This window comes from Marmota flaviventris, chromosome 20 (assembly GCF_047511675.1).
Source record: "Marmota flaviventris isolate mMarFla1 chromosome 20, mMarFla1.hap1, whole genome shotgun sequence".
Taxonomy (NCBI): Eukaryota; Metazoa; Chordata; class Mammalia; order Rodentia; family Sciuridae; genus Marmota; species Marmota flaviventris.
Window position 1 is genome coordinate 13,902,405 of NC_092517.1, and position 26,126 is coordinate 13,928,530.

Consider the following 26,126-nt stretch of genomic DNA (forward strand, 5'->3'; position numbering starts at 1 on the left):
AGTACAAAATAGTGATTACAGTTTGGATTGGCAGCTATAGAAAGGTTCTGGGTATAGTTAGTGGTAATATTTACACAGTACTATGAAGGTATTTAATGCCAATGAACTAAATCCTTGTGAATGGATAAAAAGATACATATTGTGTTATGTGTATTTTTCCACAATAAAGAAAAAATAAAGAATTTTCTTATGCACCTTTTCCCATTATGATTCTGTTTTGTTTGCTGGCCCAAAGCCCTGGCAACAGAAATATAACATTAATCTCAAGTTCTAAAATAGATCAAAATTAATGTGTTATGTGCATTGCCATACCAAGTGCATTAGCTTTAGACTGTTTAGCAGACCATCACATCCAAGGTAAATGCCAGTGTTCTATAACAATAATGATTTATTCTCTTTGTAGGATAGCTTCACTCTCAGCAATAAATCCTAAACCTAGAAAATATCCTCAAGCTTAAACAATTAATGAACTTGTGATTTTCCCACCAACTGAAAGGAAGCCAAGGCTTAGCAATTGTTTCTTCAGGACATTCTTCCAATTGTTTTTCCCAGAATAATAATAAACAGTTTATATTCAACCACTGCTATATGAATTTATCTAAAAAATACTTTTTCCCATTTCAAATGCCTAATAACCCCAAAGTAAATTCCTTTGGTTTTCTTTTCATAATAGAAATAAATAATGAAATTAACCATACTTCTCTTTTTAATGTCTCTTACCCATATGCATGGATAACAGCTTTTCTGTAGATTCATCTTTTTTCATTACTTTGTTTTTTGGCATTCCATCAGTTTTCTTGTATCCTTTTTTTGCCTGATCCACCAGAAGTCGAAATTCATTCTGATGCGTTTTACCTGAAATTCAAAAGACCTTCTAGGTTAAAGTAGGTGAACCCATTTACTCATGAACATCATCCTTGCACTGAAGATAAAAGCTGCCTGCTAATAAGCACAAAAGCACAAAGGGCAAGGGGGTCATGGAAGTTTCCTTATCTTTTCCCAGCCTCAAACACAAATATAGAACCATGCTATTCCTAGTTTGCTACTCTAGATTTCTTCCCAAATCCCAAACTCCGGAGAGGGGCTTTTTTTCCCCCTCATAGCATAATACTAAGGTGTAGAGAATCTACTGCATGTAGGGAAAAAATTGCGTTTCAGTTAAAAACTGCCTTGTCTAGAGCTACCCTTACAGGATTCCAGTCATTCAGTGCCTTTGAATTGTGGTCTGCTAGTTGTAGATAAGTGATAACAAAATAATAATTGGCTATAGATATACAAAATCCCCTCTGGTGGATATTTCATTAAATTCCCTACACCACAATAGAAGAAATCAGTTTTGCCTCCATTCGTACATTCATTTTAATATTACTAACCTATAAAATGACTGTTCTTTGGATTCTCCTTTGAATTAACATCTTTTTGGTAATCTCTCTAATGAGGTTTTCAAATCTCTAATAAAAATATTAATTATGTATCCATAGGAATGATTTCATTTAGTTTTGAAAATTATCCTTTTTTTAAATATTTATTTTTTAGTTACAGGTGGACACAATGTCTTTATTTTACTTTATATGGTGCTGAGGATCGAACCTAGTGCCTCATGCATGCTAGGCGAGCGCTTTACCTCTGAGCCACAATCCCAGCCCAGAAAATTATCCTTTAATATGAAAAAAAGAACACTAAAATATGATGCAACAAAGAAGAAAAGAAGTTGGACTCCTATATGTGGATACTAGTAGGCATAGCGAAGACATTTAGGAGAGACTACTACAAATTCCAACATATTTATGTTTATGTGCATTAAAACTCCCAGTGAAACTAATGAGTGGGGTTAGAAACTGGTAAGTTTAAATAAAAAGATAGTTAAAAGTTCAGCAAAAGAAATTATAAGCTGGCCATAAAGATGATTGGAAAAGTTCAGCTCTTCAGAAACATTCTTCTATGTAGAATCTCTACATAGATGGATACAAGCTAGGTGGTTTCTATTTAACTCCATGCATTTGAGGATAATTATCATATCCTATCCTTCTTCAGTTCTCCAGAATTAATGGGCCAATATCGTTAGGTTGTGTTAGGCCAGGGTAACACATCACTATGGGATCAATGCAGTTTATTTATATTTAGCTCATGTCCAGGCCATTTTCCTAGATTTTATACTATTTCTAGGCCACTAGAAAATAAAGAATTGTGGGCTTAAGATTTACTACAGAAACTTGCTAAATACTTGCATTAACAGTTAAGGAGGCTTAATGACTTTATATTTTGAAATAATAAAATCTCAGATTTAAAAAATTTTCCTTTTCTTATTGAAATCTAATTATCCCATAGCTAGGCTGGAAAACAAAACCAAATGGCAGCCACTGCTCTGGCTTTGGCCCAAGAAGTCTAATAATGCTGCTTAGAAAATGAATGATGCCAACAGATTATGACTAATAAAATTGTTCCCACTCATCTCTTCACCTCATCTTTGGAGATCTGCCATTTGGCCAGGTGTACTCTACAGCATAAAACCTCAATTCTGCTGGTTATCTGTCCTGAATTTACCTCTTGAAAGTTTTAAGTGGCTCAGCTAGTTGTGGGATCTGCTAAGTTCATATTCAGTCAACCCGAACTCATTAGATTCTCCAGAACTACTGTTTCATAGTCTCCTCTTTATTAAAACCTCTAACACTGCTCCTCTATGGCCCACTCTTAGTTGGTCTCACACTACTCTGAAAACTATGGAGTCATTCTAACAGAACTCTGTCTCCTTCCAATCACCATTACATCTGGTCTATGTACACATGATATCTCTTATTCCTTACTGTTACCATGAAATGACTGTCCTTGCTATATCTAAAGGCTGACTCCAAACTTACACTGTGGATTCCATCATGAAGTCCTCTCAAACACAAGCTATGTTTGAAATTGAGTGAGTGGGCTATGAAAACAACTTAGTAAATTCAGACTGCTTATTTGATTTTTCCCTTAATGAAACAATAAAGAGCAGAATAGAAAGTTTCAGAGTGCATTAAAAATGTTAAAGGTAATAGCATTTTGAGAAACTTTTGTTTCAATGTGTGTGTACACAGTAATGATATAAAATACATTTATTGCTATGGGCTACCCTCAAAAAGTCTGAGTTGCTGAGTTAAGTATCTCCCAATTTAAACAACAAACTCAAGAAATTAATTAAAAGCCCTCCCCTGACCCAACATCCACCTCCAGCTACGATCTCACTATGACAGTGAAACCTTGCCTAAGAACTGTCCACTTTCATATTCTCACTGCTTCATTTCCAATTTGATCTCAATGAATTCTAAGTGCTTCTGATGCCTCCTCTCAATCAAACAGCTCCTCTCAGTGAAACCATCCTAGAGGAAGCTCCTCTTGTCAGGGTTTGTTGCCTCCAAGCTATGAAAATCAATGGTTCCTTGTATGGCCTCTTACAGATCTTTTCATAGCAACATGTGGAATAAGTCATGATTTCTTCTTAAAACACTCTTTTCCTGGATTTTCTGATACCATGTTTCCAAGCTTTCCTCCCTTCTCTTTGCAGCTTTCTGGGCAGGCTCCTCTTCCTTCTCTCATCTCCTACGTGCTAAAACAGATTTCAAGGTACAGTGCAGCTAAGGATCCCTGAGACTCTTTCACAGGGGAGATGAGGTAATGTAAAAACGCATGTCTTTGTATTATTAGAACAATACCTATGTAGGACATGCATGCATTATTACATTTATATTACAATAGCAATGGTGGATACAATTTCTGATGTGTTAGCATGTACCACTCACCATTTAAACTACCAAAAAAAGTCACTTTCACTTAACATATTTAATGGGCTGGGGTTTAGCTCAGTGATAGAGGGTGTGCTCAGCATGCCTGGGACACTGGGTACAGTCCTCCACACACAGAGAAAAGGGATATTTTTGATGAAGCAGTCTATTACATATGGGTTCCTGGGTACATACCTATGATGAAATGAGAACTACAAATAAAGCCCTTCTGAGGCATACCAAAGTATGTTGGGTACCTATTTGATTTGTGAGCTAGTTGCTTATTTTATGGCATACAATTTTTAATGGAAACTTATATCTCCTAATTTTAAAAACAAACTTAAAAAAAAAAAAAAACCCTTCCAGGCATAATAGTTGGTACCTTATCACTTTGGGTGAGACCACCAGTACAATGGTAAATAAAAGTAGTAAGAATCAACATCTATACTTTGTTCTCAATTGGAAGCATTCAATATTCACCTTTAGATATGTTAGTTGTAGGGTTTTTGTTTTTTTTCCATACATACCCTTTGTCAAATTGAAGAAATTCTAGCTTACTGAGAGCTCTGACCATGAGTGGATGTTCAATTTTATCAAATGCTTATCTGCATCTATGTAGAAGATTACAAGATGACACTAAAGCTGTAAAGAGTTTTGTTCTGGACCACACAAGCTATATAATCTATTGAAGCATCCTAAGGCTTATTTTCACATTTCATTAGGGCAAAATATCAAGAGAATGAGAAGAAAAGCTACAGACTGGGAGAAAATATTTGCAAAAGACAAATTTGATAAAAAGGTAATTAACCAAATACACAGAGAACTCTTCAAAGACAACAATAAGAAAATGAAAACCCCAATTTCAAAAAGGGAAAATGATCCAGACACTTCACCAAAGAAGATATATAGATGGTAAACAAATATAATACAAGATGCCCAATATCACATGAAATTAGGGAATTGCAAATTAAAGCAACAATGAAACAACACTACATAACTACAAGAATGGCAGACATATGAAGCACTGACTCTACCAAATGTGGTAAGGATACATAACAACAGAACTCTTATTCACTGCTGGTGGGAGTGCAAAACGGTACAACCACATTGGAAGACAATTTGGCATTTTTTTACAAAATTAAGGATACCATCCCATTCCACAAGCAAGTTCCCCCAATATTAAGTTAAATGAGTTGAAGATATATGTTCACACACAAAAAAAATGCACACAACCATTTATAAACAGCTTTAATCATACTTGACAAAACTTGGAAGCCATCAAGATGTTCTTCAGTAGGTAAATGGTTTAACTATGGATACATCCAGAATGGAATATTATTCAGTGCTAAAAAGAAATGAGCCAGCCTAGGGTGTGGCTCAGTGGTAAAGGACTAGCCTAGCATATGAGACCCTGTGTTCCACCCCTAGCATGGCAAGAACAACAAACAAGAGCTATAATAAGCCATGAAAAGACATGGAAGTGAGGTAGGAGATTTGGGATGTCAAGATAGCAGAGGTAGGGTACATGGAAAATGCTGGCCAGACAACAATATGAGGACATGTTATCATGTCCCTGTTTACAAGAAGTCCCATTACCATGGCAACTCCTGCTAGGGAGAGCTTATCACCACACTGTTACCACAAGTTCTATACAGTCCCATTACCATGGCAACTCTCACTACAAGCTCTATATTCTAATTAGGCAAAAATAAAGTAACCATTGGGAACAAATAGGGCAAGGACTTCAATCAGGTCCATGGGGAGGTGAATGAGGCACAGCTCAGCATATAAAACAAGTCTCGCCCACACATGGGGGCCTTAAGCTTCCCTTGCTGGGCTACTCTGCTCTACTTCACTTTTCAGCAACTCTATGCTCTGCCTGTTACTTCTGCATTTCTTGCGGAATTCTTTGTTCAGGACACCAAGAACCTGGCCCCCACTGGACCCTCCACTAGTAACAAAAGGATCTCAAATGTATATTATTTAAAGAAAGAAGCCAATTCAAAAAGGCTTTATACTGTATGGTTCCAACTATATGACATTCTGGAAAAGTCAGAACTATGGGAACTAAAAGCTCAGCATTTGCCAAGGGTTAGAGAGGAAGGAAAGATCAAAAGGTGAAGCAAAGAGGATTTCTGGGGCAGAAAAACTGTTCTGTATGATGCTATAATGGTGGATACATATCAAACCCCATAGGATATATTAACAACCAACAGTAAACTTTAAAGTAAACTATGGACTTTATGTTAGTTTTGGTTCATCAGTGGTAACAAATATACCATTCAGGTACAGGATACTGATAGCAATTGAACTTATGCATGTGCAGGGAGGGACAAGGGGAATATAAGAACTCTCTGTACTTTCTGTTCAATTTTGCTGTGAGCCTAAAACTGATTTAAAAAATGAAATCTCTTAAAAAAAATATATATATATTTTATATATATATATATATATATATATATATATATATATATATATATATATATATATTTTTTTTTTTTTTTTAAATTAGGGAAGATGAGAGCAGCATTTAGCCTAGAGGAGGAATCAACATATAGCCCAAGGGTGAAATCCAACTCAAGACCTACTTGTATAGCCCTATGGAAACAAACAAGATGTGGTCAGTGAGCACATGTAGCCTGTAAAGCCTAAACTATATATTATCTGGCTAAGGTAATTCAGCCTATTCTAAGGCATACACTTCTGAGGATGCTGCCTGAGGGCCCATATTTTATGAGCTTTCTCTATTCTAGTTGATGGTTAATTCAGGCTATTCTATGCCTTATTTAAACTCCAGAAATTGCTCTACATAATCCTTCCAAGAGGGTCTTTCCCTAGTCTCCAGTAGTCTCCTTTCATTCATGTGCACATTGCTAGGCAGACAAAGACCTAACAGGATCCTTCTAGAGATCATTACAGCTGTCTTTTCTCTGCAGTACCCTATTTTCTGGTACTCCATCTCATGAATTCTAGATATCTTGGCCTCTAAGAGCTTTGATCTGTCTCAACCCAGTGATACTACTGGGTTGTTTTGGGGTTCCCTCATCATGTGCTTGAAATTTGCTACTACAGCTATAGAATTTATCATCTTACTTTGTTTTCTTTCTCTCGGAAATCACTGTCTTGTATTACCTGTTTCTAGTATCTAAGAAATCATTCTTTTATATACTTCGTCTGATCTTCTGATTTTTTAATAAAGGAAAGTTATTCTATCTGGGCTAAAAGTAAAAATTTCTATACTTTTAATCTTTGGAGGGGGAAACAGTTATTTTTAGTAGAATGTTATTTATTGTTAAACAAGTTAAATATATTTGAAGCTTCTTGACCCACGGGTTACTTGGAACTGCATTATTTCATTTTCAAATAGTTGGAATCTTCCAAGGGCTTTGTTACTGATTCCTAACTTAATCTCACTGTGGTCAGACAACATGCTTCCTTCTGCACATCCCAAGGATTCTCTCTGAGCTACTCTCTCTTCCCGGTACTCCATACTGCAAACTCAAATTTCTTTGGTTTCTCTGGTCTCTCAGCTCTTTCTCAATCCAGAGTCTTCTGGAAGTCCCCATTTAAACTCTGTTATTATGTGCATCCCACTTTCCTCATCTCTCAGAGGTTCCTGTCCTTTGTTGTCCAATAGCTGACATGTCTTGAAAACTGCTGTTTCATAGGACTTGTCCATTTTTTTGGTTGTTTCAAGCAGGTAAATCAGTTATCTGTTATTCCATCTTGGCCAGAGCAACAATCCTCTAAATGATACATATCAATAGATATAACCCATATAAACACAAGCTCTTTGGTATGTTGATAATTTTTCAGAATGTAAAGAAGCTTGGAGAACTGAGAATGTTGTTCTCAATGCTGGTGAGCCTAGGATGGAGCCTTAGGCTCTGTTCCCTATCGGCATTCTCCTTCCGGATAAACTTACCTAGGTTCCCAACTTTAAATACTAATTGTAACCACAACAGGTCTTTGGTTTTACTTTTTAGGAGGTAAAGTCAAGTTTTCATGCTTGATTCTCTTTTCCACTTGGATATCCAACAGAAACCAAAACTATATAGGCAAAACAAACTGATTCCCTTTCCCATCCATGATTTATCCCTGGTCTCCACCTTAGTAAATGGCACTATCATTTTTACACAGTTGCTTAGACCAAAATGTAGGAGTCATTCCTGGTACCTCTTTTAGTTGCTCTCTACATTAAACTCAGTAGCTAATATATTTGTTCATCTTTGAAATTTTGCCTGAAATGCCCATTTTACTTCTATATAGCTACCATTCTAGAGGAAGCCATTATCTGTCCTAGTTTAGCAAAGAAATGTCACTTCATTCAGGTGTCTCCTCCTTAGCATATAATCTTTTTAAAGAAGCCTTCCCTGACCACCAAATCTGAAGTAGCAGCTCCTTCATTCTGTGCCTTCCCTATATCTCTTCACAGCTACACATTTTACTCATTTGTTCACTGTCTAATGATACCCATTAGAACTAAGCTCCAAGTGGGCAGAGGTAGTCTTTGCTTGATATTACACTCCCCAAACCTAAAATACTGATTGAGATGTACTGATCAGTGGTCAATAAAAATCTCCTGACCAAAGAGCCTCTACATTGGTTTTCATACTATTCCTGCTCCTGGTGATTTATTCTCCATTCAAAGTATATCATTATCTTTTAGCCCATTGACCGCTTTGTTTCTCTGTTAGGCCTCTGCTTCTGATGCTCTCTACTTGAAATACTCCTCCTTCAGCACCTCTTTAATTTTATTTTAATGAAAACTTCTCAAATGCCAACTACTCAATAAAAGCTTTTTCCTGACTACCTTATCTAATTAATGCTCCTCATAATTTCTATCAAATTATCCTGTTTTATTGTCCTCATAGCATTTTCCACCTAAAATTGGGTTATCATTTGCTTCTTATGCTGTTGGTCAGTTTACTACCAGAATGAAGCTCCACGAGTGAAGGCAATTATGTGTCTTGGTCACTCCATACTCCTAGCATCTAAAATATCAACTAGCACACAGAAGATGCCCATTAAATATTTATTGAGTTAATAAATGACCAAACTCAGGAACAAAGAAACAAGCTAAACTATGTTTTAAAGGCCTTGCCAACTTAACATGATTAAGCTGAGGGACCCAGCAAATTGCTGGAGATAACTCAAGTACTCACTGAAATTTTTTTTTTTATCACTGAGTATAAAACTATTTTACGAAGGTAAAGAAACATAAGATCCCTAAAATACATGTCACGGTAGTGAGGCAAGTAGAGTAACTTTCCATCAGGCTAAGATTCTGCCTCTTACTGGAGTAATTCACATCTTAAGAAGGGTAAGCAAAAGATCTGATATCTGAAGTACCCAGGTGACTCAACAAACTCAATCTTTGCATCAAATACCCCATCTAGAGACATACAACTGATACTCAAACTAACTATTACCACTGCTTCTTTCCTTTTCTGAAAGAGAAACTCATGAATACAAATCTATTTAAAATATTGCTAGAGGGGCTAGAGTTGTGACTCAGTGGTAGAGCTCTTACCAACATGTATGAGGCACTGGGTTCAATCCTCAGCACCACATAAAAAATAAATAAAATAAAATAAAGGTATTGTGTCCATCTACCACTAAAAAAAATAATAATAAGAGTGTGTGTGTGTGTGTGTGTGTGTGTGTGTAGAAAGAGAGAGAGAGAGAAAAAATAAGACATAATTATCATTAAAATGCCACAGTAGCCCATTCATAAAATTAAGCTGCTTTTAAACACTATAATCTGAAACTAAAGATGGCCCTGGGGAAAAAGAAAAAAAGATTCCTAACATACCAGTCATTCACAGATGCTTTTGCTTACCCTTCTTAAGATGTGAATCTCACTAAGATTCAAACATGATAACGATGCTGCAAAGGGCTTTGACTTGAGCATCCACTAAATATGAGTTTTATTTCTAGTTCTGCTTTTTACTAGATATATGGACAATTTGTCTAATGTTTCCAAGTTCCAGTTCTTCCTCTTAAATAGGTCAATATGTGCTGCATAGAGTTTCAGGGAAGATTATTAAAATAACAAGCAAAACTCTCGGCACAGAAATTATACACGTTCAACAATTATGCCTTTCTGCCTTCCTTTATTTTCTTTAAAAGAGTAACAAAGTAAAGCCAGGTGCAGTGGTGCACTCCTGTAATCCCAGTGGCTCAGGAGGCTGAGGCAGGAGGATCACAAGTTAAAAGCCAATCTCAGCAATTTAGTGAAGCCCAAAGCAATTTAGTGAGACCCCCCCGTCTCAAATTTTAAAAAGGGCTGGGAATGTGTCTCAGTGGTTGAGTGCCCCTGGGTTCAATCCCCAGTACTGTGGCAGAGATATATTAAAAAAAAAAAAAAGTAGAAGAAATGAGTAGAAGTGCACACAAGTAGAACAGATGAGACCACTGAAGCATGGCTAATATCTTAGCCTGAAAGATAGATCAAAGTTTCTCCACTTCTTCTCAAAAGGAAAGAAAAGTTAGAATAGTGACAGATGTAGAAAATGTTTAGATTCTCTTACTTTACTTTCTATAGGCTTGATAGATTGTGATTAAAAACCATGGTGCCTCTCCCATTCTCATCTACTCATTCACTTGGTCAAAAACATACCGTGCTGGGATGTGGCTCAGTGGTAGAGCACTTGCAAGTGCTAAGTACAGACAAGATACTGATTGTAGACACTGTTCTGTCAAATGGTGAATAAGATAAAAACATTTCCTCTGTACATTATAAAACTGTAGTTCATATGTTGAAGTCTTAAGCCCAATACCTTAGGATGAGGCCTCATTTGGAAATAGGGTGTTTACAGAAGTAATCAAGTTAACATGAGGCCATTAGGATGAGAACCCTAATCCAATAAGACTGATTATGTTTATTAAAAGGACATTTGGACACAGAGGAATACCTAGAAAATAGATGATGGGAAGAGAAATAGGGAGAAGCAACCATCAACAAGCCAAGGAGAGAGGCCTAAGATAGACCCTTCCATCATGGTCCTCAAAGGAACCAACCCTGCTGACACCTTGTTTTGAACATTTAGACTCCAGATTTGTGAGACAATAAATTTCTGTTATTTAAGCCACTCCGTGGTACCTTTGTTATAGTAGCCCTATCACACAATTAGAATATAAACATAATTAAATATTATTTAGAAATAATATTAACTGACAATAACTGTGGCTATCTTGTCAAAAGTTTAAAATTTCTTACACATTCTTGCTTTAATTTTTCACTTATCACTTTCTAAAACAATAGAATATACACTCCAAGAGTTTTTGTCTATATTGTTCATTCATATATCACCAGCAGCTAGCACATATCTAGCATATAATAAGTACTAAGAAAGCTTGTACTGAATGAATAGTAAAGAATGATAAGGCCAGACAGGCATCTCTTAAGGACAGGGATATAGCCTAAGAAACGCCATCACTGTGCATACATCACAGAGCACAAACCTAAATGCTCTAGTCTGTTACACTCCTGGGCTTATTGCCCCTATACTACAGTCCTATATAGCATGTAACTGCACTGAATACTGTAGGAAACAGTAACACAACAGTGAGTAGAATGCCACTAGGCAATAGGAATTTTTCAGCTCCATTATAAACTTATGGGACCACTGTCACAAATGTAGTCTGCAATTGAAAGAAACATCTTTATGCAGCACACGGCTGTAAAGGAAACCTTACCTTGGCTGGGAAGTCAGGAGGGTTTCCCATGAAAACTACAATTAATCTAATAATGAGGTGGGAGTGTAGATAGGGCCACAAATACAATTAAGAGGTGACAACTCAAGACAAAGTGAGAAAAGCATAACAAAGGTCCTGCTGCAGCAGCAAAGAACTTGATAAAAGAGGTAGGGGAGAAGAAGAATGAGGCAAATGAGGTAGGCAATCCAGACTCAAGGAATAACAGATTTTATTGAGTCTTATCTGAAGAGTAATGGAAAGACACTGAAAAGTTTTTGATAAAGGCAGAAGAGCATCAATGTCACGATCAAAAACCAAGTAATTTCAGAAGGTGGTTTGTATTGGTGCTGGGGGATTGAACCCAGGGAGTCATTTAAAGGGAAGAATAAGTGCACAGAATCAAGAACTATTTAGAAAATAAGAGACTGACAGAACTTGATGATGAACAGAGAGTCAGGAAAGAAAAAAAAAAAAGGTCAATATGAAGAATAAAGAATCAGAATGGCAAGCTAGTTATTGAGAGCAAGTGGGAATGCAGAAGGCAATGGAGGAATACCTTCTAATTCAGACAGAAAAAAAAATCTTTCCAATCTCAAATTCTACAACTAGCCAAATTATTAGTCAATAATAAAGGTATTACTCACTGTTATGTAAGATCTCAAAAAGTATTCCTCCATATACCCTTTCTTAAGACTTTTCCAGGAAAATGTATTTCACCAAACCAAAAAAAAAAAAAAAAAAGGGGGGGGGGGAGAAAAGGCAGATTTGGATACTAAAAACAGAGGAGGGAAGAGAGCAGAATCTCCAGAAGATTCCATGTGAGAGACCAAACAAGCAACAAAAGGAGGCTTGAAAAGTATAATAGAGGTTAGAGAAAGTTCTGGGGGAAAACACTGCCAAATAATTAAGTTGACAATGTATGTGTTTAAATGTATTAAAGTAATTTATACTTCAGGAGGAATGTTCAGAAATATACCCATAGTAGACAAATAGAAAACTAAATGTTTTCCTAAAAGGATTACATCCATACTATGTGTGTGTGTATATGTGTGTGTGTGTGTGTGTGTGTGTATATATATATATATATATATATATATATATATATATATATATATTATGTATAAGTTGTAAATAATGTATCTAACCTAAATAATGATCTAATAAAACATTATTATGTAACAATAGTCAAAGGATAAGAGGGAGGCAAATGGAGGGGTCAGAATATATGAAAGAGCTAAATCTTCATTTTTCCATATTATTAACATGTCAATCATAAAAAAAAAAAAAAAACTGAAAAACTTCAAGAAATAGAGTTATCACCCCTCCACCAGTTCTGGATATTGAACCCATGGGTGTTCTGCCACTGAGCTACATCCTCAAACCTTTTTACTTTTTATTTAGAGACAGGTTTTCATTAGGTTGCCCAGGCTAGTCTCAAACTTGTTAACTTTCTACTTCAGCCTCCCAAGTTGCTAGGATTGCAGGCATGTACCACCATACCTGACCTCCTATATACTTTAAATCATCTTCAGATTACTTTTAATACCCAATACAATGTCAATGCTATAAGTAGTTGTTATACTGTAATCTTTTACATATATATATATATATATATGCATATATGCGTGTGATATATATATATATATATATATATTTTTTTTTTTTTTTTTTTTTTTTTTTTTAACCAAAGGCATAATAGCTGTCACCTTATGGGATAGGAGGCAGGTTGTTGCTGGAAGAGAGATGAAATTGATGGTTTAGGCCTCATAGATATATCTGATTTTTAAAAACTACATGCATATAAAACATTAACGAAATGTTTACAAGAAGAAGATATATCAATAACCTACTTGGAGACTGACACAAATTAAAATATATGATTAAACTGTAAGGCTAGCTAAATCTACATGTGTAAACCTGGTTTTTGTTTCTACCACTTTTAACAGTTTCTGTAGGACCAGTGGAGAAACAATCTAGCTGCTTCTCCCCAGTTTGATCAGACTGTATCACTTTTCTTTTTTATATTTATTCATTTACAATTTAACATTTGCTTATTTCTTTTTTATTGGTACATTATAATTATACATAATAGTGGGATTCAAAATGTTATATTCATACATGCACATAGTTGGAGCCATCTGAGGAGATTGCTTCCTTCTTATGCAGTTTGAGAGACCAAATCCTGCCCACCTGATTCTAGGCAGGTTCCCTGGCTTAGCTATTGAAAGAAAACAACCAAGGGAACAAAGAATATTCAATTGAGAAAAACAGAATGGTGTTAGCCTGGGAAAGATATATAAAAAGACCATTTAAGGAAAAGAAAGTGATAAAGTTCGGAGGTGTTAAGAATAAAATGAAAACTATTTTTGGCACAATTTGCAAGCTATAGAAGTGTTGAAATTTCTTACAGAAGAATTTTTATTAAAGGCCTGAGGACAGGAGAGAGTCAGGAATGTTCTCAAGCTAGTCTCATCTTCTCACAGAGATGTTTTTAGAGAACTAATTAGTATTTGCAAAGTGTTTAGTGATTAACTCAAAGCTAGTGTCATAAATCAAAAAGCAGGTTCATTGAGTACAAAAGAAGGTCACTGAGTAAACAACTAAAATTCAGTCTTTGAAGTAATATTAACAAAAGTCGTATTGAACATTAACATAAAACAGTTTTTAAAATTTACTTAAGATAAAAACAATCAACCCAAGTTCTTTGCAAATAAAGAAAACTTTGTACAACTTACGATATTTACTGTGAATTTCATCTATTTCCTTTTCTGTTTGGTCCTTCGTAAAAACCATTACCTAAAATAATCAGAAAAATCTTTAAAATTTCTCCCAAAATGACAAAAATGGAAATACTACAAACTTTAAATTCTCCAATGTATTTAAAGGAAAATAATCTCTTATCTCTGTTTTACATAGATTAAGAACAATTCTTATGTGTTTCCTTTGATGATCATAAATAGTATTCATTATACTCATTACTTTTTTCTCATCAGTAGCAAATGCAACACTGATCCCATTATAATAAAGAAAGTATTAACAAAACAATCCAATAAATTTCCTATTTTCAACATCTCATTTTCCACTCTCATTAATGCAACAGGTAATATTAGAAACTAGAAGACTGGAGACATTTAGCTGATCATTAATAAGACATACCTTCTTATCTGCCTTCTTTCCTTTCTAACCTAAATTCTCCAGATTATATTAGAAAAATCATATGTAGAGAAAATGAAATTAACACAAGACTTAATGTGTTAAATTTCTTATTCTACTTTTAAAATCTCAGAAACTTACCTACATAATTCATCACAATCTCCATTTACAATTAGCACAAAGGCAATAATAATAAAGAGCATAGAAATCCCATTTTCTCTATTACCTGGGTATAAACTTACTTCCCTAAGATCATTGCCTTCCTTACAAAGACATTACCAAGGGTCTAGAAAAATCTACTTGAGAGAGACCCAAACACCTCCTCCATAGTCACAGGACAAAGTGACCGTTTTCTTCTTTGATATCCTTTCCTCAAATGTTAAGCCACAAAGCTAAAAGAAGGCAACAGTGAAAATTTTTATGTTTCTGACTCCCTCAAAAGCTTTGTAGAACACCTAATTCTTATAAACTCTTGTAATTACTTAACATCTCTATAGATATAATTAATCAAAGGATTGCATAATTTCAGAGTTAAAAGAGGATCTTAGAAGTCATGTTCAGCCACTTAGTTTTACAGATGAAGATCCTGAAGGCCACAGAGATTAAATAATTGTTCAAATGTGATTGGGCCAATATCAAAGCTCCATTATGCAAAAGCATGGGCTTTTTCCTCAGAACTCCAGCTCATGAACAAATTCTACTTTGGATTGCATTCTGTGTTAAAGTCTACTAAACATAATTGAATCCATGCTAAAATGTTCTGCAAGTAAATCTTATATATTAAATGTAGTCTAGTATATCTCCTACTAAATAATTTTAAAATGGCTGGCTTTAATTTTGGTAGGTATTAAACTTCTCTTCCCCTTATTTCTAACCAGACACTGAAATAGACCATCAACTTACACTTTCGTTGAGTTTACTTGCTTCAAGACGCATCCTGGTCTTTTCCATGTTTTCAAGTTCCTGGACTATTTCAGCAGCTGTTAAAATAAGAACATATAATCATTGTTAATCACATGGTTTTGATTGACGTGCTATAGGTATGAAAGTTGTTAACACTAGAGGAAGCTGGGTGATGGATATATCTCTGTTGTTGTTGTTGTTGTTTTTTGGCATTAGAGGTTAAATTCAGGGACACTGGACTACTGAGCCACATCCCCAGCCCCCCCCGCCCCCTTCTTTGTATTTTATTTAGAGACAGGGTCTCACTGAGTAGTTAGCACCTCAATTTTCCTGAGGCTGGCTTTGAACTTGCAATCCTCCTGCCTCAGCCTCCCAAGCCCCTGAGATAACAGGCATGAACGCAGGCATGTACCACCATCCCCGGCTATACCTCTGTTCTATTCTTGCAATTTTTCTAAGCCTAATATCATTTCAACCTAGGTTAAAAAAATATAACATGAAATTAAAACAGTTTTAGTATAACACAGTTCAAAGTATAACCAAAAGAAAAGTCAAATAATTTTGTTTTTTCCTTTGAATGCATAGGCATAAACAATAATCCCAGTGGAATACGAAGATTCATTTATTTGTATGTTTTCAATTCTTAGGGGCTACCTGCTCAAACTCCAATATGTTAAATGTAGTACAACAGGTTACTTTTCAAAGAGAGAAAAAGTCTACAAATACCAAAGGAAAAAATTCTATTTCTAGAACCTTTACCTATAGGTATAATTACTAATTATACATATCAGAGAGATCTGGAATACACTCTGTCACACATTTGAATGTAAAGAGTATAGAATTTGTAAATGCTATCCTTCTGCATCCAAAATCAATGTATTAAAAATTAAAACCAAGGTACATATGATAGGAATAAGAATCTACAATCTCTTATGCTCATTTACATATGAAAGATAATATATGTCTGGAATTTGCTTCAAATAATCCACCGGTGGGGGGAATTGAAAATGGTAGATGAAAAAGAACTTGAGGGTAGTTTGATAATTGCTTAAATTGTGCAGTAGATATATGAGGGAAACCAGTATACTCTTTACTTCTATATAGGCTTGAACTAATCCCTACTAAAGTTTCTTTAAAAAAAAAAAATCACAAACCTTAAGAGAATCATCTAAGAAAGCAAGCAGCTGAGTGTTTCCCAAGCACTGAGATGTACTTTCTGCCTCCCTAATATAGTAAGACCGGTAAAAACAATGTAAATAGTACCTTTTTCTGCTAGCACTTCTCTCCTTTCTAAAGCTACTAAGTCAAGGTAGGTAATATAGGAAAGCAAAAGAACCATATGCATTCTATCCAATTCATCAATTCAAGACAGAGAACATCCAGCATACCTTCTTCTAAGGTTTTAACAAAAAGATCTTAGGATTAGTTACAATTTAGGAGCTTCCTTCCATCTCTTTCAGAGAGAGTTCCGATTCTTTTTAGGATGTAGAGAGTTGGAAACAGAGTCACTCTAACCCTAATGGAAAGAAAAAGCTCATAATCTATAAAACCACAATTGTTTTTTACTTCATTAGATCTAAAATCACCAACTAGCCTGAAACCTAAGACAAGAGAGGTGCCTGGGGTAGGTAGGGTGGGGTCATAAGCACCAGTGAACACAATACAGTGTACAGGAGAAAAACTGGGATTACCCTTCCTCTGAGTAAGAGGATTTTAGTTAAACTTTTTGATGAATTGCAAAAGGCCAAACAAAGGTGGGCTTCCAGGAAGATTAAAGCCCAGGGGAGCTTAAACACAAGGCCCATCACATGCAATGCAGGCTGTTTTCTACTCAGGAGTATCCAGTCTGTCTTTCACTGGGGAAATATAGATAAGAAAAAATTCTCCCTCCAGATTCAGGCATGGGAAAGAAGAGACCCACAGTGCAGGACAGAGATGAAGTCCCAACTAAATCTTTATCCCTTAAGAAATGAAAGGACTAAACCACTGGAAAAGGATCAGCAAAACTGTTGCCCTCAGAATACAAGTAAATCCCTACTACTGTTGGGGAAAGTAAGCAAATAACCACAGACAAAAACCTCTACCCCTGCAAAAGGGTCAAAATCCCACTCCAGGCCCAAACTAGAAGACCACTACACCACTGTGGGTGGTACTGGTAACTGAGAACCCTACCCCTGGGACCAGAATCAAAGGGCCTGCCTGAGACACGGTCTGAATCAGTACAACAGAGAAGGGCCCCTTGCTCTGAGCCAAGAACTGAGCAGGCTCCAAGAGACAAGCAACAGCAAGCTTCCTCCACCACTGGGAAAGAAATGAACATAAGGTACAGGATCACAGGGGAAACCTCAGTTATGCATGGTAGACACATTAAAAAAAAAATTAATGACAACTCACCCACCAACATAAGCTACAAGGGAGTTCTCAAGAAATGTGAAAATTATGTTGCTCTGACGGTAACCATAGCAACAACAAAATCCAAACCAAGTACAAGTATAGACTAAATTTGAAGAATCCCAAGTAATAAAGACCTAGCAGAAGAAGAGACACATCTACTTCTAGGCACAAATACTATATAATACTTCAGTATTCAGATTCTTACATTCTTACATATAAAGTCTGGCTTTCAACAAAGACTTGTAACAGTAATAAGAAAACAAACTCAGATTGCATCAAGATATTAAAATTATAAGACATGGGATACAAAATAACAATTAATAATACACTAAAGATCTAGTGGAAAAAGACAAATAATATGAACAAATGGAGCATTTCAGTAGAAAGTGTATCAGTAGAAATTCTTTCCTTAAAAAAGAATAAAATAGGGCTAGGGTTGGGGCTCAGCGGTAGCGTACTTGCCTGGCATGTGTGAGGCACTGGGTTCGATTCTCAGCACTATGTAAAATAAATAAAGGACTATCAACAACTAAAAAACAAAAATTAAAAAAAAAAAAAAAAGAATAAAATAGCCAGGCACAGTGTGCATGCCTATAATCCCAGTGACTTGAGAGGCTGAAGCTAGAGGACTGCAATTTCAAAGTCAGCCTCAGCAATTTAGTTAGACCCTGTCTCAAAATAAAAAATAAAAAGGGATGGGGATGTGGCTCAAGGTTAAATGCCCTGGGTTCAATCCCCAGTACCAACAAAATAATAGTAAAATAAATAAAAATGCTAGATTTAAAAAGAGAAAGTAACAGGATAATTTGAAATACTTACGGGGAAAAATAATGAACCTGAAATGGGATTGGTATTATCCAATCTGAAAATAGAATCCACAACAAACAAAGCATCTAAGCTGTGGGACAATAGCAGAAGAATAAAACAAATGTAATAGAAATCCCAAAGAAATGAAGAGAAAAAAAGAAATAGTTGAAAACCTAATGTCTAGAACTTGCCAAATATAATGAAAGACACCAAATTACAAATGCAAAACAGTCAAAGAACATTAATACAAAATAAAACAAATACAAAAACAAACAACAACGTGTACCCACATAAAATCTTGAAGCCAGAAGGGGAAAAGTATATAACATAAAAAACATCCAGAATTACATCACATCTCTAATCAGAAACTATTCCAGGCAGAAAATAATGCAGTAACATTTTTAAAGCACTGACCCAAAAAAAGTTTACTAATTTAGATTTCTATAACAATGAAGGTATCTTTCAAAAGTTAAACAGAAGAAAAAAATTTAGCAAGATGTTAAATTAAAAAAAAAAAATTCTGAGACAACCACAAACAGACAGGAATTTATTAGCAGTCCTCTACTACAAAACATATTAAAGGAAGTTCTTTAAGCAGAAGAACCAGAAACTGATCTCTACAATAAACAAACTACTGGAAACGGCAATCATAAAGGTAAACGTAAAATGTGCATTTTTCTTTTTACCTCCTCTAAAACAAATTATCTGTTTGCTAGGAAAACAATAGCAATGTGATTCAATCGCACAAAAAAATTAAGAACTGAGAATACACTGTTAAAACATTTAATAAACAACTGAAGCAAGCTATATGCTATTTAAAGGTAGACTGTAACTAAGGATATATATTGCAAACCGTAGAGTGACCACATTTTTTGAAAAAAGAAATACTAAGCCAACTGTAAAAATAAAGTGGAACAATAAGAAATGCTAAATCAACAAAAAGACAGCTTTAAAAAAATGATTAAAAGACCAAAAGCAGACAGAAGAAAAAAAATTTAGCAAGATGTTAAATTTAAGCCAACTCCATCAATAATTACATTAAACATGAATGGTCTAAAAGAACCAAATAAAAGACAAAAACAAAGTCAGACTGGATTTTAAAAAGAACAAGACCAAATTGCAACAAAAACCTATTTTAAATAAAAAGACAGATTAGAAATAAAAGTATGGACAGAGATGTATCATGTAAACACTAATGCAAAGAAGCCTAGAATAGCTGTATTAGCACAACTGGCTTCAGAACAATCAATGTTATCAGGGGTAAAGAGTAAAATTCAAGTGAAAAACAAGTCAATTCACCAAGAAGATGCAATAATCCTAAATGTGCATACACCTATGACAGAAATTAGAAACACATGAAAAAGAACTCCTGATTCCAAACAAGATGGGCTAGACTCATTTCTCCCTCTTCTTCCCCACTAAAGACAACTACCTTGGATACAACAATTTTAAGAGAACACTGAAAGGTACAAAGATGGACTGCTATTTTGGTGCCAATACCATGTCATTTTTGTTACTTTACCTCTGTAGTATAGTTTAAGGTCTGGTATAGTGATGCCACCTTCACTCTTCTTGCTAAGGACTGCTTTAGCAATTCTGGGTCTCTTATTTTTCCAGATGAGTTTCATGACTGCTTTTTCTATTTCTATGAGGAATGTCACTGGGGTTTTGATCAGAATTGCATTAAATCTGTATAGTGCTTTTGGTAGTATGGTCATTTTGACAATATTAATTCTGCCTAAAAAGAACAAAGTAGATTTTTCCATCTTCTGTTATTTAATTTCTTTCTTTAGCATTACTAACCCACATAATTACAGTTATCCTATATTAGACAAAGGCGCCAAAAACGTACATTGGAGAAAAGATAGCCTCTTCAACAAATGGTGCTGGGAAAACTGGAAATCCATATGCAACAAAATGAAATTAAACCTCTATCTCTCACCATGCACAAAACTCAAAGTGGATCATGGACCTAGAAATTAAACCAGAGACACTGTGTCTATTAGAAGACAAATTAGGCCAAATCTCTATCATGTCAGATTAGGCCCCAACTTCCTTAATAAGACTCCTATAGCACAAGAATTAATATCAAGAATCAACAAATGGGATGGATTCAAACTAAAAACTTCTGCTCAGCAAAAGAAACAATCAAGTGAATAGAGAGCCTACAATTTGGGAACAAATTCTTACCACACGCAAGTCAGGTAGAGCATTCATCTCAAGGATATATAAAGAACTCAAAAATCTTAACACCAAAAAAATAAATAACCTAGTCAATAAATGGGTCAAGGAACTTAACAGACATTTCACAGAAGAAGATATACAATTGATCAACAAATATATGAAAAAATGTTCAACATCTCTAGCAATTAGAGAAATGCAAATCAAAACTACTCACTCCAGTCAGAATGGCAGCTGTTAAGAATACAAATAACAGGGGCTGGGGATGTGGCTCAACCGGTAGCGCGCTGGCCTGGCATGCGTGCAGCCCGGGTTCGATCCTCAGCACCACGTACAAAAAACAAAGATGTTGTGTCCGCCGAAAACTAAAAAATAAATATTAAAAAAATTCTCTCTCTCTCTCTCCCTCTCTCACTCTCTCTTTAAAAAAAAAAACAAATAACAATAAGTGTTGAGAGGATGTGGGGAAAAAGGCACACTCGTACATTGCTGATGGGACTGCAAATTGGTGCAGCCAATATGGAAAGCAGTATGGAGAATCCTTAGAAAACTGGGAATGGAACCAGTATCTGACCCAGCTATCCCACTCCTCGGTCTATACCCAAAGGATTTTTAAAAACAGCATACTACAGAGACACAGTAACATCAATATTTATAGCAGCACAATTCACAATATCTAAACTGTGGAACCAACGTAGACACCCTTCAGTAGATGGATGGATAAAAAAAAAAAAGTGGCATATACACACAATGGAATATTATTCAGCATTAAATGAGAACAAAATCATGGCATTTGCAGGTAAATGGATGGAGTTGGAGAAGATAATGCTAAGTGAAGTTAGCCAATCCCAAAAAAAAACAAATGCCAAATGTTTTCTCTGATTTAAGGCTACTGATCCATAATGTGGCAGGGGTGGGGGGCTTGGGAAGATTAGATGAATTCTAGATAGGGCAAAGGGGAAAGGGGAAGGGAAAAAAAGGGAGGGGGGAATGGGGATAGGAAAGATGGTGAAACGAGATGGACATCATTACCCTAAGTACATATATGAAGACACAAATTGTATGACTCTACCTTGTGTACAACCAGGAGATATGAAAAATTGTGGTCTATATGTGTAGTATGAATTATAATGTATTCTGCTGTCATATATAACAAATTAAAATTTAAAAACTGAAAAAAAAAATGAGGGACTGCTGAGAACCTCAATTTGAGAAAAGATGCAGAACTGAACTCCCTGCATTTTCATTTTATCTTCTATATATCACATACTAAGCTGGAACTATCAATAAGCACTGACAAAAAAGTCCCAAGGAAAATCTACTCTCTCTAAGCAGAAGACTGTGAAAGAAAGTATCTAGAAATCTTTTTGACAATACCTCACCTACCAAGCTAAACACTGCTGATACTCCCGGCCCCCAGCAGTACCATCACAGAACAAACAGGGAGTGTGGGCTTACAGAGGTAGCAGGAGGCCTGGGGCCAGCTTTCCTCCCCAACCAACACAGTGTCAGTGAAAGCCTAGGGAAGAATGGAGATTTCTACCCTGGACCTGGCAGTGGCATGTGGTATCTTCACTCTCAAAGAAGGGGAGGAGCCCAAAGAGAATGAATATGCAGAAGAGAATTCTTTACACCTACCCAGGAAATCCTAGTGCACTCCTGACTGATTCACATGTAAAACTATACAATTCAGTTTGCCAAGAGGCTTAAGAACTAAACCACAGTATGGAACACCACATTCTCCAAGTGGCCTCTAGATTACAATTAAACAAAGACCAGAGTAACACTGCAAAGCTCTGGAGACTAAACTGTCACACTCAGCCCTCTAAGTAGGCTAAACCCCAACAAGGTGATTTCCTACTATGTACAATAATTAAATAGGTTCTAAGTCCCATTCTAAAACACTCAGAATTTCCAGGATAAAATTAAAAAAAAAAAAAAAAACTTGTCATGCTAAGAACCAGGATAACTCAGTTGTTGGAATTATCTGACAGGAATTTTAAAGCTACCATCATAAAATGATCCAACAAAAGATTAGGAACCCTCTTCAAACAAAAGAAAACGATGCTGCAACTCTGTCATACTTCATGACAGCAGATGGTCCACTGCAAAAATATATATTTTCAGTGGTTTCAATGTTACACATTCAAGTTATTTATATTTTATAATTTCAAGAGGGAAGTAAATAATAACAACAAAAGTTGGATATAAAGTAAAACAAGTAAGCCTCACTATATATCAAATAAATAACAAATTAGAAAAAGTTTTGATTCTCGTAGAAGGGATGATTCTGACTAGAAAAAAAAGGAAAAACACTGGGCTGGGGATGTGGCTCAAGTGGTAGCGCGTTCGCCTGGCATGCGTGCGGCCCGGGTTCGATCCTCAGCACCACATACAAACAAAGATGTTGTGTCCGCCAAAAACTAAAAAATAAATATTAAAATTCTCTCTAAAAAAAAAAAAAAAAAATTAAAAAAAAAAGAAAGGAAAAACACAGATTAGAGAAAAGTAAAGAACCCTGAAGGGTTGGACTAAAAGTAGAGGTTTTGGTGTATTCTCATGATCTCTAAAAACATGGTAAGTGTAAATGGATTTACATGCATCCATATACATGTTATAAATGTGTGCACACATGTGCATTTATGTATGTATCCATCTGTCCATATGCATATATATGTATACATATGTACACACACACACTCCCAAACTCTATCTGCAAAGCCTAGAAGCATAGCTGGTAGCTACATCTTGGTTTCTCAGAGCTCCTCAGAGAAATGGCTAATTCCAGGGCTGGGATGTGGAAGGACAAGATTAGGCTGTAATATTTTACTATGCCATAAAGAAGGAAATGGCAATAAAAGCAATGGATGCGTGTTAAGAGGACTAGGAATCAGTATGAAGTCCTCCTACTGGTCAAATCTGAAAAACTACAAACACCACAATAACCAGGAATGGTAAGAAGCTATAAATCTGTGGATCCACATCCATAACATAAGTGTCAAGCATCCCTAGAAGTGACAGTCACTTACATAGTTTTTGGCCATGAATGCACAACCTCGATGAAATTATAAGAAAACAGTAAACACAAATCCAAAAGGAGAACCACTGTATTTAGCAACACACACACACACACACACACACACACCCCAAAGACAGTTTTTTTTTTTAAAGGCTAATGTCATGAAAGACTAATTGTTTCACACTGAAAGAGTTTGAAAAGATAATACAACTAAATGCAATAAGTGATCCAAAACTGGATCACATCCTGCAGTGAACAAAAAAAAATCCATAAAGGCCATTATTGGATCCACTGAAGCAACTGGAACAGAGATGATAAATTAGAGTATTCCAAGAAAGCTAAATTCACTGAAACTGATAACTGTACAGCAACAATAAATACTATCCCCTCACCCACCCAAGAAAATACACAATTAAGTATTTAGAGGTGAAGAGACCAGGTTATGCAATTTATTCTCATAAGACTTAGAGATTCCTTGGAAAACTTAGTATTTGACCTAGCTATCCCACTCCTCAGTCTAAACCTAAAGGACTTAAAATCAGCATACTCTAGTAAGGCAGCCACATCAACATTTACAGAAGCCCAACTCACAATAGCTATAACTGTGGAAGCAATCTAGATGCCCTTTAATAGATGAATGGATAAAGAAACTGTGGTATATATACAAAATGGAATATCACCCAGCATTAAAAGAGAATAAAATTATGGCATTTGCAGGTAAATGGATAGAGTTGTAGAATATTGTGCTAAGTGAAGTTGTCAATCCCCCCAAAAAAAACAAAGGCTGAATATTCTCTCTGATTTAAGGCTGCTGATCCATAATTGGGGGGGGGGGGGGGAAATAGGAAAAATAGAGGAACTCGGATTGGGCAAAGGGGAGGGAGGAGTGGGGAGGAGGCATGGGGGCAGGAAAGATGGTGGAATGAGATGGACATCATTACCCTGGGTACATGTATGACTGTACATGTGGTGTGACGTTACATCGTGTACAACCAGAGAAATGAGAAGTTGTGCTGCAATTGTATACAATGAATCAAAATGCATTCTGCTGTCATATATACCTAAATAAAATTAATTAATTAATGAAGAAGATAAATGTATGTGTGAATATATGCACACCCACACACATACCAACAGAGAAAAAGAGATAGAAACTATAAGTAAAGAGCAAGTGGGGCATTTTGTATAAAGGGTATACATATGTTCTTTATGACACCCTTTCAGCTTTCCTACAAATTCAGTATCATTTCTGAACAAAATAATTTTTAAGCACATGCCTATAGTCCCAGCTACTTCAGAAGCTAAGGAAGATCACATCACAAGTTCAAGGCCAGCCTGGGCAACTTAGCAAAACCATATCTCAAAATAAAAAAGGGCTGGGGATGTGAATCAGTGGTAGAGCATTTTTCTCACACACACACACTTAAAAAAAAAAAAAAATGCAAAATTAAGACCATTTCAGATAAACAAAAGCTGAGAGAATCTGTCTCAACAATATATGTGCATTACAAAAAATAGTGACTAAATTTTTCAGGGAAAAAAAATGACAGTGGATGGAAGTCTAAATCTACAAAAAGAAATTCAGAATGCTAGAAATGGTAAATACGTAGGTAGACTTTTTTTTTTTTTTTTTAAGGACCAGGACTGAACCCACGGATTCACACACTCTGCCACTGAACTACATCCCCATACCTTTTTATCTCTTATTTTGAGATAGGTTGTGCTAAATTGCCCTGGCTAGCCTTGAACTTACAATCCTCCTTCCTCAGCCTCCCAAGCAGCTGGGATTACAGAAATGTGCCACAATGTCCAATTACTTTTTATTATATCAAAAAGAAAAAGTGACAGCTTAAAGCAAAAGGTATTAAGGAGTTTTTAACATAAACAGAAGAAAAATCTATGACAATAATAAAAAAGAATGGAAGTTGTAGGATCCTTCCCTTGCACATGAAGAACATGAAGTAATATATTATTTGAAGGTAGACTATAATAAGTTAAAGATGCATATGGCAAACTAGATGATGACGAAAAATAAAAGTTTTTTGTTGTTGTTTTTTGTTTGTTTGTTTTTGTGTGTGTACAGCAGAAAAAGAAATTCAGGGGCTGGGGCTGTAGCTCGCGGCAGAGCACTTGCCTAGCATATATGAAGCACTGAGTTCAATCCTTAGCACTGCATAAAAAATTAAATAAAGGCATGCTGTCCATCTACAAAA

At 35.6% G+C, this 26,126-nt stretch overlaps 1 protein-coding gene across 4 annotated transcripts in view; it reads right to left on the reverse strand.

Annotated features, from left to right (window-relative positions):
- Window positions 1-26,126, reverse strand: part of Rad18 (RAD18 E3 ubiquitin protein ligase) — a 94,238-nt gene that overhangs the window by 36,791 nt on the left and 31,321 nt on the right. For all 4 annotated transcript variants that reach the window (XM_027931893.2, XM_071605909.1, XM_071605910.1 and 1 more), the window contains 3 exons: window positions 15,513-15,589; window positions 14,192-14,252; window positions 721-855 (listed from right to left, as the gene is read on the reverse strand). In XM_027931893.2, the coding sequence (XP_027787694.2) occupies window positions 721-855; window positions 14,192-14,252; window positions 15,513-15,589 (273 nt within the window). The remainder of the gene's footprint in view (window positions 1-720; window positions 856-14,191; window positions 14,253-15,512; window positions 15,590-26,126) is intronic.